Source organism: Jaculus jaculus, chromosome 18 (assembly GCF_020740685.1).
Source record: "Jaculus jaculus isolate mJacJac1 chromosome 18, mJacJac1.mat.Y.cur, whole genome shotgun sequence".
NCBI lineage: Eukaryota > Metazoa > Chordata > Mammalia > Rodentia > Dipodidae > Jaculus > Jaculus jaculus.
Window position 1 is genome coordinate 60139531 of NC_059119.1, and position 17908 is coordinate 60157438.

General features: G+C 50.7%; 1 protein-coding gene across 1 annotated transcript in view; it reads right to left on the minus strand.

Moving 5' to 3' along the window:
• Positions 1 to 17325, minus strand: part of Spred2 (sprouty related EVH1 domain containing 2) — a 90704-nt gene extending 73379 nt beyond the window's left edge. The window contains exon 1 of the mRNA XM_045137522.1: positions 16531 to 17325. Within this exon, the coding sequence (XP_044993457.1) occupies positions 16531 to 16556 (26 nt within the window). The 5' untranslated portion in view covers positions 16557 to 17325. The remainder of the gene's footprint in view (positions 1 to 16530) is intronic.
• Positions 17326 to 17908: the final 583 nt, after the last annotated feature.

The window sequence follows — 17908 nt, forward strand, 5'->3', positions numbered from 1 at the left end:
TCTACTCCGTGCCAGCACCGAGCCTAATTAATATTTGAGTTGTAATCAAAAGGCAAAATGGAACCCCCAGAGCCAAATACAAAGTTTTTTTGGCTGCTCTCCAGGTCCACGGGGGACCGTATTGACTACGAGTGTCGAGTAGCCCTCCTCAGGAAATGGCTGTTTCCAGAAAGGATTAAGTGCAGATGAGGCAACGCTGAAGTCTTGAAAGTCAGATATGCTAGACTTAAAAGTTCTTGAGAGCACAAAGAAAAAAACCCTCAAAATACTAAAGACAAATGAGTGTGGCTTCCTGCATTGTGGCTCCAGGGGCAGCAGCAGAACCTTAGAACTTACTGGAGGTAGAATCTGGGCCACGAAGAGGAAGCGGCCGTTTAGCATGGCAAAGCAAGGGTGGTAAGCCTTTCACAGGTCACCTGTTGGGTGTCACTGCATTACGTACGGGCAGGCAACCACGTAAAACAAAGTCAACATCTGTAACCAAACACACACATAAAGCTAACCACAGATAAAAAATATGTATTGGGGTGGAGAGATGGCATAGTGGTTAACCGCTTACCTATGAAGCCAAAGGACCCAGGTTCGATTCCCCAGGACCCACATAAGCCAGATGCACAAGGGGAGTTCGTTTGCAGTGGCTGGAGGCCCTGACACACCCATTTCTCTCTCTTCTCTCTATCTCTCTCTTTCTGCTTGCACATAAATTGTGTGTGTGTGTGTGAGAGAAATGCATGGCAACCAGATATAAATGCAAATGTATACTACTTGTCTATAACCAAATCAACTTGCTTCAAACTTTGCTCCTTATCAGATGTCTAAATATTATCAATATAGCAGTGACCTTGGGTGACTCAGAAGGCACCATGGTGCTGATAAGAAGTGACCAGAGTGCTCAGTACTGCAATTATCTCTATCACACCTTCCAAGGCTCAGGGTCCATTGCGGAAGAGGTGGCGGAAAGAATGTAAGAGCCAAAGGAAGGGTAGGACTCCTTACAACGTGATCCCCCCAGACACAAAATGGCCTGGATATCCATGACCTCACAGTGCCTGACACTACCTATGAAAGACCATCAATAATAGGAGGAGGGCTGGAGAGATGGCTTAGCGGTTAAGCGCTTGCCTGTGAAGCCTAAGGACCCCGGTTCGAGGCTCAGTTCCCCAGGTCCCACGTTAGCCAGATGCACAAGGGGGCGCACACGTCTGGAGTTCATTTGCAGAGGCTGGAGGCCCTGGCGTGCCCATTCTCTCTCTCCCTCTACCTGTCTTTCTCTCTGTGTCTGTCGCTCTCAAATAAATAAAAATTTAAAAAATAATAATAATAGGAGGAAAAGAACATGATATCAAAATAAGAGAGACTGATTGAGATGGGAAGAACGGAGTTTCAAAGGGATAGTGGGGGGAGGGAGGGTATTACCATGGGATTTTTTTTTTTATAGTCATGGAAGTTGATAATAAAAATTGGAAAAATTTTTTTGAAAAAAATTATCAATAATGACTATCGGGGAGTTTTGTTCTCTAGGAGCACATGATATTTTTGGGGGGGAGGGGCGGATTTGAGGTGGGGTCTCACTCTAGCCCAGGCTGACCTGGAATTCGCTATGTAATCTCAGGCTAGTCTCAAACTCAGCGATCATTCTACCTCTGCCTTCCGAGTGCTGGAATTAAAGGCGTGTACCACCACACCCAGCTTTGATTTCATGCAGATATTTATCCACATTGAACCTCACTCATTCATTCAGAGGACATTTCCTGGCCTGGGGAGATTTGGTTCAGTGGTTAAAGTCACTTGCTTACAAAACCTGACAAAGAGGGAATGACGTACCTTTGTTAGGGAGCTTAGGGTGACTGGGTCTCTGAAAGTAAAAAGCAGAGATGTTTTTGGTCCTATCCTTGTGGTCCCCACTTTGCTACAGATCCAAGTATGATCTGACTTTTATCTCTTCCCTAGATGGTTTTCCATAACAACTTGAGCCCCTTCTGGGAGTGAGGCCCCCTTTCCTAGAATTTAAATCTAATCCTGGCATTGTGGTTGGTCAGGTTCAGCCCCCAGAACTTGGCGTCATGGCTACCCTCCACCTCAGCCAGCATCTAGCCCAGACCAGTCAGCTATCTCTCTAATATGTGTTTTAATATTTTATTTATTTATTTGCAAGCAGAGAGATACAGAGAGAGAGAGACAGAGAGAGAGAGAGAGAGAGAGAGAGAGAATGAGTGTATGGGAATGCCAGGGCCTCTAGTCACTACAAACGAACTTCAGACGCATGTGTCACTTTGTGCATCTGGTTTTACCTGGGTACTGAGGAATCGAACCCAGGTCACTAGGCTTTGCAGGCAAGAGCCTTAACCACTGAGCCATGTCTCCACCTCCGACCCTAACAGTCTTAGCGAAAGTGCTCAATGCTGATTCGTCCTTCTTCCCATCACCTAGCTGCTGCAAAGGCAAAGTAATTGGAAAGGAGCATCCACACGGGCAGGACAGAAAACTCCCACCCCCCAGTAACCCTGTACATAAACACACTGGAACCGCGTGGGTTTCAATAGCCTCAGAATATCATCGGTCCAGTGGGTCTCCAAGAGCCCAAGGGCCATTTTGTGGGAGTGAAACGGCCAGGGCGGGCTCTTCTTTGTCGTGATCACACCTCACCGAGGAGGAGAGCTGTTAGTGGGAGGCCAGCCTGGGTTATACAGAGAGACCCTGTCTCAAGAAAACAAATGAAAGGAAGAAGGGAAGGTGTGGTGGCTTGATTCGGTGTCCCCCATAAACTTAGGTGTTCTGAATGCTAGGTTCCCAGCTGATGGAGATTGGGGAATTAACGCCTCTTGGAGGCGGTGTATTGTTGGGGGCGGGCTTATGGTTGTTATAGCCAGTTTCCCCCTTGCCAGTGTTTGGCACACCCTCCTCTTGCTATGGTCCACTTTATGTGGGCCAGGGGTTGATGTCCACTCTCTGCTCATGCCATCGTTTTTCCAGCCATCATGGAGCTTCCCCCCTCAAGAATGTAAGTCAAAATAAACCTCTTTCTCCCCAGAACCTGCTCTTGGTTGGGTGATTTCTAGCAGCAATGCGAACCTGACTCCAACACAGGGAGACAAGGAAGTGGAAGGGCAGTGGAGAGGTTGGGAGAGGAGAAGGGGGAGAGATCTCGATTTTGTTCCAGTTGTAAGTTAACAATCCAACTGACTACACGCTACTGGTAAATGACTTAGAGAAATGTCAAGTCTTTCAAAAAGGTGGAATGCTCTGAGTTTGAGGCCAGCCTGAGACTACAGAGTCCAAGTCAGCCTGAGCTACAACAAGACCCTACCTCGAGCCGGGCATGGTGGCGCAGACCTTTAATACCATCACTCGGGAGACAGAGGTAGGAGGATCGCCATGAGTTCACGGTCACCCTGAGAGTACGTGGCGAATTCCAGGACAGCCTGGACTAGAGTGAAACTCTATCTCGAAAAAAAAAAAAAATTCGCTGGCACTGGAGAGTGATGGCTCAGTGGTTCAAAGGACTTGCTTATAAACCCTGAATAGCAGTGTTCAGTGCCCCAGTACCCACATGCACAACACAATGCCTGCACCTGTTTTAAAAGTCACTTTTCCTCACGTGTGTCTTATAGCACACATTCACTCAGCCTGCTTGAATTATGTGATTCTTTTTTTTTTTTCAAATATATCTCATTTATTTATTGGGGTGGGGGAAGAATGGGTACCCCAGGACTTCCAGTCACTGCAAAGGAACTCCAGACACATATGCCCCCTTGTGCATCTGGCTTACGTGGGTCCTGGAGAATCGAACTGGAATCGTTTGTCTTTGCAAGCAAGCACCTTAGCCACCCAGCCATCTCTCCAGCCCGTGATTCTTTTTTTTATTTTATTATTTTTCAAGGCAGGGTCTCACTCTAGTCCAGGTTGACCTGGAACTCAGTATATAGTCTCAGGGTGGCTTTGAACTCACAGCATTCCTCCTACCTCTGCCTCCCGAGTGCTGGGATTAAAGGCGTGCACCACCACACCCAGCTCGTGATTCTTAATTATAACTGTCAACTTGGAGTTTCCCTGTCTCCAAACAGGAAGAGTAGGGAGACCCCACTTGGTTAGTTCTCATAGCGGAGAAACTCCACTTTTCCCTGTCAACATCCCGCATGTCGGTGCCAACCTTGGAAATCAGCATCCTTGCTGGCTCTGAGAACCACGGAGGCTCTGCAGACACATCGGCTGTCATTACGGGGAGGTGTCCCTACAATCCTGGCCTCTGAGACTGGGGCCAGCACCATCCCGACCTGGCCCCTGCAACTCATATGCCTGGCAAACTGCAGGGCCTTTAGTCAGGAGACGCGTGGCTCTGGGCACAACTGGCTGAATTTCAAAATCCACCTGCTTTAAACTTCCATGAAGGAACTTCGCGGGGAGGGGCAGAACGGGGCAGAGGAGACGAGGCGAGGACGGAGTGAGTCAGGCCTCTGTGAACCGGGGTGCGAGGGGAAGCTGGCCTCTGAGGAGTGACAACACAGTGCGCTCAAGACGCGTTTCTTTCAACTTTATGTACCACGCACACAGAGAGGGAGAGAAGGGGCACATCAGGGCCTCTAGCCACCGCAAACAAACTCCAGACGCAGGCACCACCACATGTCTCTGGCTTACATGGACACCGGGGACTCAAACCTGGGTCCTTACGCTTCGCAGGCAAGCGCCTTAGTGGCCAAGCCACCTCCCCAGACCTTTTCTTTCTTTTTCTGTTTGAGAATGGATCTCATGCAGCCCAGGCTGTCAAACTTCTGCTCCTGCAGCCTTCACGTCTCTAGCACTGAGGTTACAGGTGAGCATCAACCACAGCCACAGACAGGCTAGGAGTCCCTCTCCCATGACAGAAGTTCTGCAGTTCCTACCAAGAGGTCATTGATGCTGTTCCACTTAAAACTTCTATTTTTAAGATATTATTTGTTTATGTGAGGAGAAAGAAGCAGAGAGAGGGGGGGAGAATGAGAATGGGCGCGCCAGGGCCTCCAGCCACTGCAAACAAACTCCAGACGCGTGCGCCTCCTTGTGCATCTGGCTAACATGGGTTCTGGAGAGTCGAACCGGGATCCTCTGGCTTTGCAGGCAGACGCCTGAGCTGCTGAGCCATTTCTCCAGCCCAAAACGTTGATTTTTTTCAAGATGTCACTTTATTCCTTGACAGCAAAGAATGAAAATGAACAAACCCACACGAGTCGCGTAAGAAACACAGAGATGCTGACACACAGCACCCATCGACACGTTTACTGTGAGTGAGCCCAGCCAAGGGACAGAAGTGACGAGGAGGGGAGGGGTCTGGAGGGAGGGCTTAGCGGTCTTTCTCTCTCTCTCAAATAAATAAATAAAATATATTATTTTTTGAAAAGAAGAAGAAAGCCGGGCGTGGTGGCACACGCCTTTAATCCCAGCATGGGAGGCAGAGGTAGGAGGATCGCCGTGAGTTCGAGGCCACCCTGAGACTACATAGTGAATTCCAGGTCAGCCTGGGCCAGAGTGAGACCCTACCTCAAAAAAACAGAAGGAGGAGGAGGAGGTGGGAGGGTCTCGCTCTACATCAGGCTGACCTGGGATTTGCTATGGAGGCTCAGGGTGTCCTCGAAATCACAGTGATCCCCCACCTCTTCCTCCCGAATGCTGGGATTAAAGACGCACCCCGCCGCTTTTGCAGTTACTTTTCATTGCTGGAACAAACGTCTGACCAGCAGCAGTTCATGGGAAGAAAGGGTCTATTTCAGGCTTACAGATTCCAGGAAAAACTTCACCAATGGCAGAAGAAGCTGGCCAACTTCAGCATCCACAACAGAACCGAACCAACACCAGGAAGCACAGACAACCAGAGCTCCAAAGTGGCACAGGACTCATCTTAGGGATGGGCTACCAATCCACCCCCAGCGACACCTCCTCCAGCAGCCTGCCGGAGACTGAAGCAGGAAGCTTAACATTAATCAAAATAACCCTGGGTGGAGAGATGGCTTTGTGGATAAGGCGTTTGCCTGTGAAGTCTTAGGACCAGGCTCAATTCCTCAGTGTACAGGTAAGCCACATGCACCTGGTGGTGCACGCGTCTGGAGTTCGTCTGCAGTGGCTGGAGGCCCTGGTGTACCCATTCTCATTCTCTCTCTCTTTCTCTCTCTCTCTCTCTGCTTCTGTCTCTCAAATAAATACATTAATTTTTAAAAAGTTTGCAGTGGCTAGAGGCCCTGGTGCACCCATTCTCTCTTCCCCTCTCTCTTTCTCTCTCAAATAAATAAATTCCTGAGTCTATGAGGGAACATTCGTTCACATGCAAACCACCACATATACTTAACAAATTTGACCACTTTGCGTGGGAAATTGAGAATGCAAGGGGGGTATCTGGGTTTCACTGGGTAGCCAAATCTGTGAGGTGTAGGTTCAATAAGAGATCCTGTTTCAAATAATAAAATGGGAGAGTGACTGACATTTGGCATAAAGCGAAGAGTGAAAACACCTAGTATCAACCTCTGGCTTCCACACACACACACACACAAACACAAACACACACACACACACGTGTGCCCACACGCATGCATACCATATAAACAAGCACATACCAAAAAAATAAAAAAAAAGTTCCTGAGAAATGCCAAGAGGCCCAGGAAACAGATGTGTGAAACCAGCATTGCACAGTCTCTTAACTCGGCAGCAGCCACGCTCTGCCCCTTCCCTGCAAATCCGTCTTGTGTGTGCCAGGGAGTCCTAACAGAAATCACAGGAAGTAATTAAGCACAGAAGGTCAGAGAGAAAGGAAGCGGTTGGGCCCTTTCTGAGGCAAACAGCACTGCTGTTGCTGGGGGTCGAGGTGATGATGTTTAAGTCTCCTGGAATGTGACCACTTGGGGATTTCATTGTATTTAAATTGTGGCCCTTTTAAAAGTTTATTCTTTTAGACAGCAATCTAGATAGGAAATGAATCCCTCCCTACAAGCCTGAGCAGAAATCTTAAGTGAGAGTGGCTTAAGCCTGGCAAATTGCACTTAAATGCAATGAATATCAAGACTATTAGAGGTTAATTTTAGGTGTCTGGAGTTCTCCCTAATTCTCCTGATTAAACACTTTGACATAATACTTTCCTTAATTGGAATAATGATGGAATATTGGCATGCATATTAAAGCATTTACCCAAAATTTGAATAGGGTTAAAATGCAAATTATCCATCACTTGTCAGTGCTTACTCTTTCAAGATAATTCCTGGGGAGAGGAATATGAATTGGAAAAGAGAGGGCTCTACTTAAAGCCCAGCCACTAAAAGTCTACAAATAGACTAGACCAAAATAAGTGAGACCCTTTGTTCTCCCCGCCCCCCACCATGAAAGCCTGTGATATTACTCCATGAATTCCAGGTCAGCCTGGGCCAGAAAGGGACCCTACCTTAAGAAACCAAAAACAAACAAACAAAAAAGATGCTTATTTCGGGCTGCAGAGATAGCTTAGTGGTTAAGGTGCTTGCCTGAGAAGCCTAAAGACCTCGGTTTGATTTCCCAGGACCCACATATACCAGATGCACAAGATGGTGCATGCGCCTGGAGTTTCTTTGCTGTGGCTGCAGGTCTGGCATGCCCATTCTCTCTGTCTCTCTCAAATAAATAAATAAATAATATATATTTTTAAATCCCACTTTATAGCCGGATGTAGTGGCGCACTCCTTTAATCCCAGCACTCAGGAGGCAGAGGTAGGAGGATCACCCTGAGTTCGAGGCCACCCTGAGACTACAGAATGAATTCCAGGTCAGCCTGGGCTAGGGTGAGACCCTACCTTGAAAAAACAAACAAAAATAAAAAATAAAAATACAAGTCATACAGGTCCTGGCTCTGCAGGAAATGTCCATCACCCCAAATTTGAGAGGCCCAGTGACTTTGAATCCCGTAGCTTTTATGAGAAAGCCATCAGGGAGGAGGGGAAGAGAAAAGAGAAAACCAATCATCAAGTCAATTGCCTCCTCATACCCTTGAGGCAAAGGAAAGTGTTTAACTGCCTGGAATGTAAGCTCCTTAAGGGCAGGGACTTCCTGAGTCACAGCTCAGGGAGATGGGTGGATTAGATGCAGTTACCTCAGGGGCATTCTCACAGGTATCTCATTCATGCAATCCAGTGATCTATGCGGACAGGAGACATGGTGCAGTGAAGAAAGCGCTTGCCACACAAACATGAGGACCTCGCTTTAAATTCCCAGCACCCACAGGAAAGCTGGGCGCACAGCCACACATGCCTGCATTCCCAGCAGACAGTAAAATCCACAGGACTTCCTGGCTACATAGTCTAGCAGAATAGGCTAGCTTAAAGTGGAGAGTAACTGAGGAAGACACCAGATATCAGCTTCATCCCCACTTCCAGGGGTGTAGAAACACACACACACACACACACACACAAGGTATTTAAAAGGCAAAAAAAAAAAAAAACCCACCAAATCTATTTTAGATATTGGAACACTATGAATAATCATTAAATGTTTATATGAGGAAAATTACTATTATTATTGATTAATTGATTGATTGATTTTGGTTTTTCGAGGTAGGATCTCACTCTATCTTAGGCTGACCTGGAATTCACTATGTAGTCTCAGGCTGGCCTTTAACTCACAGTGATCCTCCTACCTCTGCCTCCTGAGTGTTGGGATTAAAGTAAGTAACTACTTACTTCTTTTTTGTTTTTGTTTGTTTTTTGTTTTTCTTTTCTTTTTATTTTATAATCATGTTTTTTGTTTTTCAGGTAGGGTTTCACTCTAGCTCTGGCTCTCCTAGAATTCACTACGTAGCCTCAGGGTGGCCTCAAACAGCGACTCTCCTACCTCTGCCTCCCAAGTGCTGGGATTAAAGCCACCTCGCCTATCTGCTCCTTGTGGTGAATGTTCACACACCGCCTCAGCCCCTGCCAGCAGGGATATGCTGCGCAGTGAGTTCAGAGTTTCCCAGTGCTCCCGCAGTCAGCGAGGTCTGCAAGCGTGACAGGGTCTATGTAAACCATCAGAGCTGGAGGCGAGAGACCAAAGCTATGCCACAGGCAAAATAAGTAAGGAATAGTCATGAATATGGAAAGACAAGTTACTACCAGATGAACAACAACAACAAAAATATTTAAACTTAACTTGGTAAATTTTCTGCACTTACGAATGGGCCATAAGGAATATATCTAAGAACAACAAAAAAATAATAATAATAATACCAGTTGCCGTGTGTGGTGGTGCACCCCTTTAATCCCGGCACTCGGGAGGCAGAGGTAGGAGGATTGCCATGAGTTCAAGGCCAGCCTGAGATTACAGAAAGAGTTCCAGGTCCGCCTGGTCTGGAGTAAAACCCTACCTCAAAAAACCACAGCAAGAGCTGGAGAGATGGTTTAGCGGTTAAGGTGTTTGCCTGTGAAGCCTAAGGACCCAGGGTTGATTCCCCAGGACCCACTTAAGCCAAATGCAGAAGGTAGTGCATGTGTCTGGAATTCGGCTGCAGTGGCTGGCAGCCCTGGCGCGCCCAATCTCTATCTGCCTCTTCCTGTCTCTCATAAATAAATAAAGTATTTTACAAACAAAACAACCGAGTTTTCAGTACACAGAGGGGCAGAGCTCACAGCCATACAGTTTAGAAGCTACCAGTGTTTGTCTTTTTGTTCTACTCTCTTCAATTCGAAGCGCTGAAGGTGGGTCAGGGAGATGGCTCAGTGGCAAAAGAGCGTGAGTTCGAATCCCCAGACCCCGGATAAAAGCTGGAAGCTGTGGCAGCTTTCCATAACGAAGTACACCGAAGAAGGTGGAAAACCAGGACCAACCGAAGAGTTGTCCTCTGATTCCCACACACATGTAGCATCACAGACCCACACACCTAGCTGTTTGAGTTGTTTTGTTTTGTTTTGCTTTTCAAGGTAGGGTCTCACGCTAGCCCAGGCTGACAGGCTGGCTCCGAACTCATGCCAAGCCTCCTAGTTCTGCCTCCCAAGTGCTGGGTTTAACCTCTTGGGCCACTAAATCCAACTGTTTTAGTTGTGTTTTTTTATTATTTTATTTTTATTTAATTTATTTGAGACAGAAAGAGAATGGGCAAGCCAGGGCATTCAGCCTCTGCAGACAAATTCCAGGCACATGCGCCACTTTGTGCATTTGGCTTATGTGGTCCTTGGGGAATCGAACCTGGGTCGTTTGGTTTTGCAAGCCATCCCTCCAGCCCAGTTTTTTGTTTGTTTGTTTTTATGTTTGTTTTGTTTGAGGTAGGGTCTCACTCTAGTCCAGGCTGACCTGGAATTCACTATGTAGTCTCAGGGCGGCCTGGAACTCATGGTTATCCTCCTCCCTCTGCCTCCCGAGTGCTGGGATTAAATGTGTGTGCCACCACGCCTGGCTGTTTTAATTTTTAATATTGATAAAAAAAAATATTTGTAAGATTGAATTAAAAATTATCGATTTGGTATGGGGGTGGGGAGGGAGGGAATTACCATGGGATATATTTTATAATCATGGAAAATGTTAATAAAAATTTTTAAAAAAATTATCGATTTGGGGCTGTAGAGATGGCTTCTCGGTTAAGGTGTTTGCCTGCAAAGCCAAAGGATCCCAGTTCGATTCCCCAGCACCCACATAAACCAGATGCACAAGGGGGGGGTGCATGGGTCTGGAGTTCGTTTACAGTGGCTGGAGGCCCTGGCACACCCATTCTCTCTCTGTCTCCTTCAAATAAATAAATTATATATACATATATCTGATATTCCTCTAAGAAAAGTTAGGGGCAGCCAGGCGTGGTGGTGCATGCCTATATCCCAGCATTCGGGAGGCAGACGTGGGAGGATCGCCTTGAGTTTGAGGCCACCTTGAGACTACATAGTCAATTCCTGGTCAGCCTGGGCTAGAGTGAGACCCTACCTCGAAAAACCAAGAAAAAAAAAAAAACTAAAGAAAAGAAGAAAAGCCAGGGGTGGTGGCGCACGCCTTTAACCCCAGCACTTGGGAGGCAGAGGTAGGAGGATCACCATGAGTCCCATGCCAGCCTGAGACTACATAGTGAATTCCAGGTCAGCTTGGGTTACAGTGAGACCCTACCTTGAAAAACCCAGAAAAAAAAAAAAACAAAAGAGAAGAGAAGAGAAAAGAAAAGGGGCTTGGTGGCAAATGTCTTTAATTCCAGTAGGGGGTAAACTGAGGTAAGAGAACCACCTTGAGTTCATGGCCAGTGCTAGAGTAAGACCCTGCCTCCAAAACAAAAAGAAGAAAACCAAAACCTGCTCAAGAAAAGTCAGTCCAATGTCCTTAAAAGAGAATCAGTCAAAGCAAGCAGAGCTTCCTGCTCGGCCTCCATTATCTCCATCCTGGAGATTGCAGATCCCGGCTCGGCTGTGTTGGCACCCGGCCAGGAGTGCAGGCTCCGCGCCAGCCCCGGGGCTCCTGGGCAGCGTCTCCAGTGTCCAGTGTGAAGACCCACAGCATCTGCAGCTACTGCAAGTGACCGGCGCTGTGACTTCTGCAGATGCCCCCGTGGAGGCAGACGCCCGGGCTCTCACCCAGCTCCAGGACCCTGTCAGGCCCGGCCTGAGCCCAGCCAGTTGTGGGATCCCGGCGTCCAGGTGCCCAGGACGTGGACACCTCCGACAGGACGTGGACCATCTCCAGGAACGAAGAAGAACAACAACAGAATCTCCTACTTGCCAGTTCCAGGTCCAACATCTACATCAGAATGTCGACTTGCCCACAACTACCACTTCCAGATAGTTCTGCACCCAGTTCCACAAAGCACACTGAAGACTTTCGTTATTCTGAGGGAGACTTAAACATACCCTTAGTTAAAAAAAAAAGAAAAAGCCGGGCGTGGTGGCGCGCGCCTTTAATCCCGGCACTCGGTAGGCAGAGGTAGGAGGATCGCTGTGAGTTCGAGGCCACCCTGAGACTACATAGTGAATTCCAGGTCAGCCTGGACTAGAGACCCTACCTCGAAAAACAAAACAAAAACAAACAGACAAACAAAAAACCAGAAAATCCAGGTGTTCGGGTATATACCTGACATGTGGGAGGCAGAGGCAGGAGAATCAGGGGTTCAAGACCATCCTCAGCTACATAGGGAATTCCAGGTCTGCCTGGGAAACAACAACAACAAAAACCCTTCTTCTTCTTTTTTTTTTTAAAGATTTATTTATTTATTATTATTATTATTTGTTTTGCTTTAAGGTAGGGTCTCACTCTAGTTCAGGCTGACCTGGAATTCACTATGGAGTCTCAGGGTGGCCTTGAACTCACAGCAATCCTCCTACCTCTGCCTCTCGAGTGCTGGGACTAAAGGTGTGTGCCACCACGCCCAGCCAAGATTTATTTTTATGTATTTATTTACTAAGACACAGAGAGAGAGAGAGAGAGAGAGAGAGAGAGAGAGAGAGAGGGAGGGAGGGAGGGAGGGAGGGAGGGAGAGAATGAGCAGGCCGGGGCCTCTAGCCAATGCAAATGAACTCCAGACACACGTGCCACCATGTGCATCTGACTTACATGGGACTGGAGACTCTAACTTGAGTCCTTAGGCTTCACAGGCAAGTGTCTTAACCACTAAGCCATCACTCCAGCCCCCCAAACACCCTTCTTTAAAAACAAATAAAAGGGGAGCATTATAGGAGGGGACTATGATCATGGTATATTGTCTGTACGCATGGAGGGTGCCAATAAAGTTACAAGACATTTTTAAAAAACTCTCTGTGAGGGATGGAGAGGAGGCTTAGCGGTTAAGCGCTTGCCTGTGAAGCCTGAGGACCCCGGTTCAGGCCCGATTCCCTAGGACCCACATTAGCCAGATGCACAAGGGGTCGCAGGTTTCTGGAGTTCGTTTGCAGTGGCTGGAGGCCCGGGTGCGCCCATTCTCTCTCTATCTGCCTCTTTCCTTTTTTTTTTGGAGGGGGGGTTTCAAGGTAGGGTCTCACTCTGGTCCAGGCTAACCTGGAATTAACTATGTAGTTTCAGGGTGGCCTTGGACTCTCAGCGATCCTCCTACCTCTGCCTCCCGAGTGCTGGGATTAAAGGCGTGCGCCACCATGCCCAGCCTATCTGCCTCTTTCTCTCTCTGTCCATCTCAAATAAATAAATAAAAATAAACAAAAAACTTTAAAAAAAAGCCATCTGTGGAGGATCCACAAATGTGAAAAATGACATCCCCGGGAAATACCTGTCTCTTCCCATACAATACGGACCAAGCTTTAGTGCTGGCACTGTGGGCAACAGGGATGGAAAAGTAAATGCGAAATATAAAACAGGGGTCTGGGAGAGATGGCTCAGCAGTTAAGTACCCTTCCTGTGCAAGCATGAAGTCTTGAGAGCGGCTGAGACTAAAAGTCTCCAGACCCCATGGCAACAGTTGGGTGTGGCCACCCACACCTGTAATCCAGTACTTCACAGGAGGAAGAGACCAGAGATTTCTTTTGGAGCCACACAAACTCTGGACTCAGTAAAGAGAGTCCTGCTCAAAACAAGACCACAGGGCTGGAGAGATGGCTCAGCAGTCAGAGTTGCTTGCTTACAAAGTCTGATGGCCCCAGTACGATTCCTCAGGACCCACATAAAGCCAGATCCACAAAGTAGCGTGTGTGTTTAGAGTTCGTTTGCAGTGGCAGGAGGCCCTGGTGTGCCAATTCATTCCCCCTGTCCCTCCCTCCCTCTCTCTGTCTGTCTCTGTCTCTATCTCTTCCTCTCTGTGGTCTCTGTCTCTCTCAAATAAATAAATAAAAATATTTTTAAAAATTATAAGATCAGAGTGCAGGGTTGCAGAGGTAGGAGGATCGCTGTGAATTCAAGGCCACCCTAAGATTACAGAGTCCAGGTCAGCCTGGGCTAGAGCAAGACCCTACCTCAAAAAAACAAGAATGAACAAATAGATAAATGGACTCTTTTTCAAATGGTTTCACTATGTAAGAACATCGAGAATATGACGGACAATGACTCATTCCAGCCGTTACACACGTTGTACCTCATATGCTCTCCTCTCACGTCAAGGTCATCTCATTAAGTCGCTCCTAGAACCGGGCAGAGGACACATGCCTGTAAAGGCAGCATTCAGGAAGCTGAGGCAGGAGGATCCTTCTAACTTAGAGGCCCGTCTGGTCTACATTGGCAGTTCCAGGCCAACCAGGGTAACATACGGAGACCTTGCCTCAAAATAAAAAAACAAACACCCATGATTTAAGGCTTGGGTCACCGTGCCTGACTTCGCCAGGGTTTCTAATAGCTGAACTCGCTCTGGACGCCCGAGATGGAGATGGTGATTTTACGCTTGTGAGCCCACTCGGAAAACCCTTTTGCTCTGGATAGCAAATAGGCAAGAATGACAGGCAGACATGGCCACCACGTCTAGTGAAGATATTTTTTAAAAGGAGGGGCCAAGGCCTAGCAGATATTCCTTCTTGATATTTTGGCATTCCCCCAACTTTACCATTTAACATAGAATGTTACACTGAAGGCAAAGCGAAATGCCTACGAGGCCAGCAGGATCCACCGATGAGCCCCTCCAGTGATGCGTGCCTGGCAGATCACGGGTTACTGCCATCCTCCCTGGTGAACAAGAACATCCGGGGGCCCAGCCTGGCAGTGAATACCAAAAGGATAAAGGGACATTTAAACAGAAAGGGTCAGGCTGGCCCGTGGGGGCGCAGGCCTTTAGTCCCAAGCACCAGGGAGTGTGAAGGAGGATGGAGAACAGCCTGGGACTACAGAGTGAGTTCCCCAGGTCAGCTTGGGCTACAGCGAGACCTTGCCTCGAAAGCAACCAACCAAACAATAAATGAGTAAAAATAAGGTAAGAAGTTAGCGGAAGGGTGCTTGCATGCCTAAATGCACTGGGCCCGGGGTTCGATCCCTAACGGGAGGGACGGGGGAGGGGAAGTTCTTACGGGAGATCACAGCAATGGACCACCTGCTGCAGCAAGAGCTCTGGCCGCCTCTCGGGTCACCCACCCCTGAGTCACTTCCCTCCCGGTACTTGGTACTTCCGAGTGTCAGTGCTCTCGGGGCTGGGGGGCTGGGGGGCGGGGGGGACAAAGCCCCGGGCTCGGCCTGCACCAAGCCTCCCTGCCCGGCCCGGCCCAGCCGCTGCTCTCGGCGCGGAGGCCGGCGCCACTGCCACCTCGGCTAATGGCAGGAGTGAATGAAAGGAGCCCAGGCATGCTCCGGATTTATGAATGTGCAAGGGAGGAGGGCTATCATGTGACAATAAAGGAGAATGTCTGATTCACAAAAAAAAAAAAAAAAAAAGTGGCTGACTGGGGGTGGCGGGCACAGCCAGCTGAACTGCACGGCGTGGGGTTGGGGGGGGTCACCGCGCGCCCCCTCCCCACTCCACCCCCGGGCACCAGGCGCGCGGCCCCGCCTCCATCACACCCGCGAAGCCAACGCCTCCGGTAGGACAGGAGAGGGAGGGAGGGAGGGAGAGAGGAGGAGGGAGCCCCGAACCCGAGTCCCTCGCCGCCCCTCCCCGCAAACCCGGAGGCCAGAAGCAGCAGCGCCTCGGCCCGGAGACGGCGGCGGCGGAGCTGGATCTATCCCCGCGGGGCGCCCCCCGAGAGCCCCGCGCCCCGAGCGCATTGTTTCCCTTCGGGCCCGCGAGCCGGGCACACGCGTGCACACTCACACACACTCACGCACGCTCCCGGCCGCCCAAGCTGCACACGTTTCGGATCCTTCCCCCCCCACACACACACACCGACCTTTCCTCCTCCTCCGCCCCGCACCAAGAAACTGCCCCGACAGCGCAGGGCGCGTGTGCCAGCCCACGGGCGCGTGCACACACTCACAACTCACACTCAGGCGCGCCGGGGACTCGGCCCGGGGCCGACACAGCGTTCCCAAGACTAGGTGCGCGCTGACCCGGGCTGGACATGGTGTGTGGGGGGACTGGGCGGGGGAGGGGGGGGCGCCCCGGACGTCACCCCCACCCCCAGGCTCCGCAGGTCCGCCTCCAACTGCACCGTGGGGAAATTTTGTTTTGTTTTGTTTTGTTTTTATGAATGAAAATATGGTATGCAAATGAGAGCGATTCAAGAAAAACACACACAGGCCGAAATGGCGGAACCTGGCCCCCCACCAACGACCCCCCCCCGTCGGTGGACTCGGGGGGATGGGGTGTCGCAAAGTCACCTCGTTATTTACAAGCTCGGGGAAGCTGGAGTTGGAGGTGTCAGTCGGGGCTTCCGCTCCGGCAGGCGAGGCGGTGGGGGTGCTGATGGAGAGGCGGGGGGAGGTGGCGGGAGAACGACCCGAGGTCATCCGTGCGCCCTTGGCGCCCCAGTGACCTGCAAGCCCACCACCACCACCACCCCCGGAAAAAAAAAAAGAATACGACGGTCCTGGCCCCTTCCGATCGCCAACAAAATTCCAACATTGCGCCCAAGCCCTACAGGGTCAGCGAGTCGCTTGCACCCCACGCCGAGTCAGCCGACGAGTGCCCGCCGGTGTCCTTGGCCCTGGCAGCTCCCCCAAGCCCTCCAACGCTGCCCCCCAACCGGGACACCCTCGTCCCACCCACCCGCCCCGCGGCGGTGGCGGCGGCGGCGCACTTACTCGTCCGGGTGGGTTTCTTCGGTCATTTTCCTGGTCACCTAGACGCCTGTCCCGCGGCGGGCAGCTCGGCTCCCTTCATGTTCCCGGCCACTCACCCTCCCTTTTTGCCCATCTTCCACATCTCCCGATTTGGTGCTGATGGTGATGGTGCAGGGGGAGGATGAGGAAGGAGGCCTGCCGCCGAGGCAAAGCAATGGAGTGGGGGGGGGGGGGAAACGGGGCGTCCGCCCCCCAGCTCGGGGATGAGGATCTGGGAGGGGGAAAGAGGGGGTGCACCGACGAGCCCCAAGCGTGTGCAAGCTTCCAGAGCCCGCGGCTCCGGTTCCCCGAGCGGGCGAATGGGGTGAGATCTGGGATCTCTTGATTGTGAGTGTGTGTGGGGGGGGGTGGAAACCTTCGAAAAGTGGGGGGGGAGGGAGAGCCGGAGAAAATAAAAAATAAAAATAAAATAAAATAAAAATATAAGCCAAGCGCGCCTCGGGGCCGCAGGCAGTGCTGCGAGGAGGCCGCCGGCGGTGAGCCCCGGACCCGGGTCGCTGCTTCCCCCCTCCCCGGAGGGGGGGAAGGACGGAGAACCGGACCAATCAGGGTTCCGGGGAGCGGTCGGCGGCCGGGGGAGGCGCGCCGGATCGGCGGTGCAGGGCGCCCCGTCCGAGCCCCATCTCTGCGCTCCACCGATTTTACTCCATATTGGATTCTCAAGCGCCGCCAACAGGAGCAGGAAGTAGGGCGGAAGCGATGACGTCTTCCCAGCGGCCAGAGGTGGCGGAGTGCAAAAAGCTTCCTACTAGCGACCGACCGTAGTGGGGGAGGAGGAGGGGGGAGGGGAGGAGGGGGAGGGGGACAAGGGGGAGGGGGAGGAGAAGGGAGCGCGCTCTCAGGCGCACAGGCGCGCGCGCGCACTGGCGCGCACACACACTGGCACACTTTGTACCGCCTACTGAGCATGCACACACACACACACACACACACACACAGGCACACTTTGTCCCGCCTACTGAGCATGCACACACACACACACACACACACACACACACACATTGGCACACTTTGTCCCGCCTACTGAGCATGCCCGGTCTCTTCGAAACCCCACCCTCCGGGCACACTGCGGGCCCCGGGAGCCATGGGGGCGGCGTGCTTTGCAGGATGTCTCCGGCTCCGAATCTTTTGTGGGGGGAGTGGGGGTGCTGGAGCTGGTGCCCTGGGGCTCCGGGCTTTTAAGGAAGCCCGTAGAAGAGAGAGGCGGCGGGAGCGCGGGACTCAAACACATCTGGCTCTGGTTTTGGTCCCCTCCCTCCTTCCAGATCTTTGGATTAGGACTCTAGGGAAGGGAGGGGGCGGACGGAGAGAGGGAGGGAGTTAAGTGTACCCACCGCAG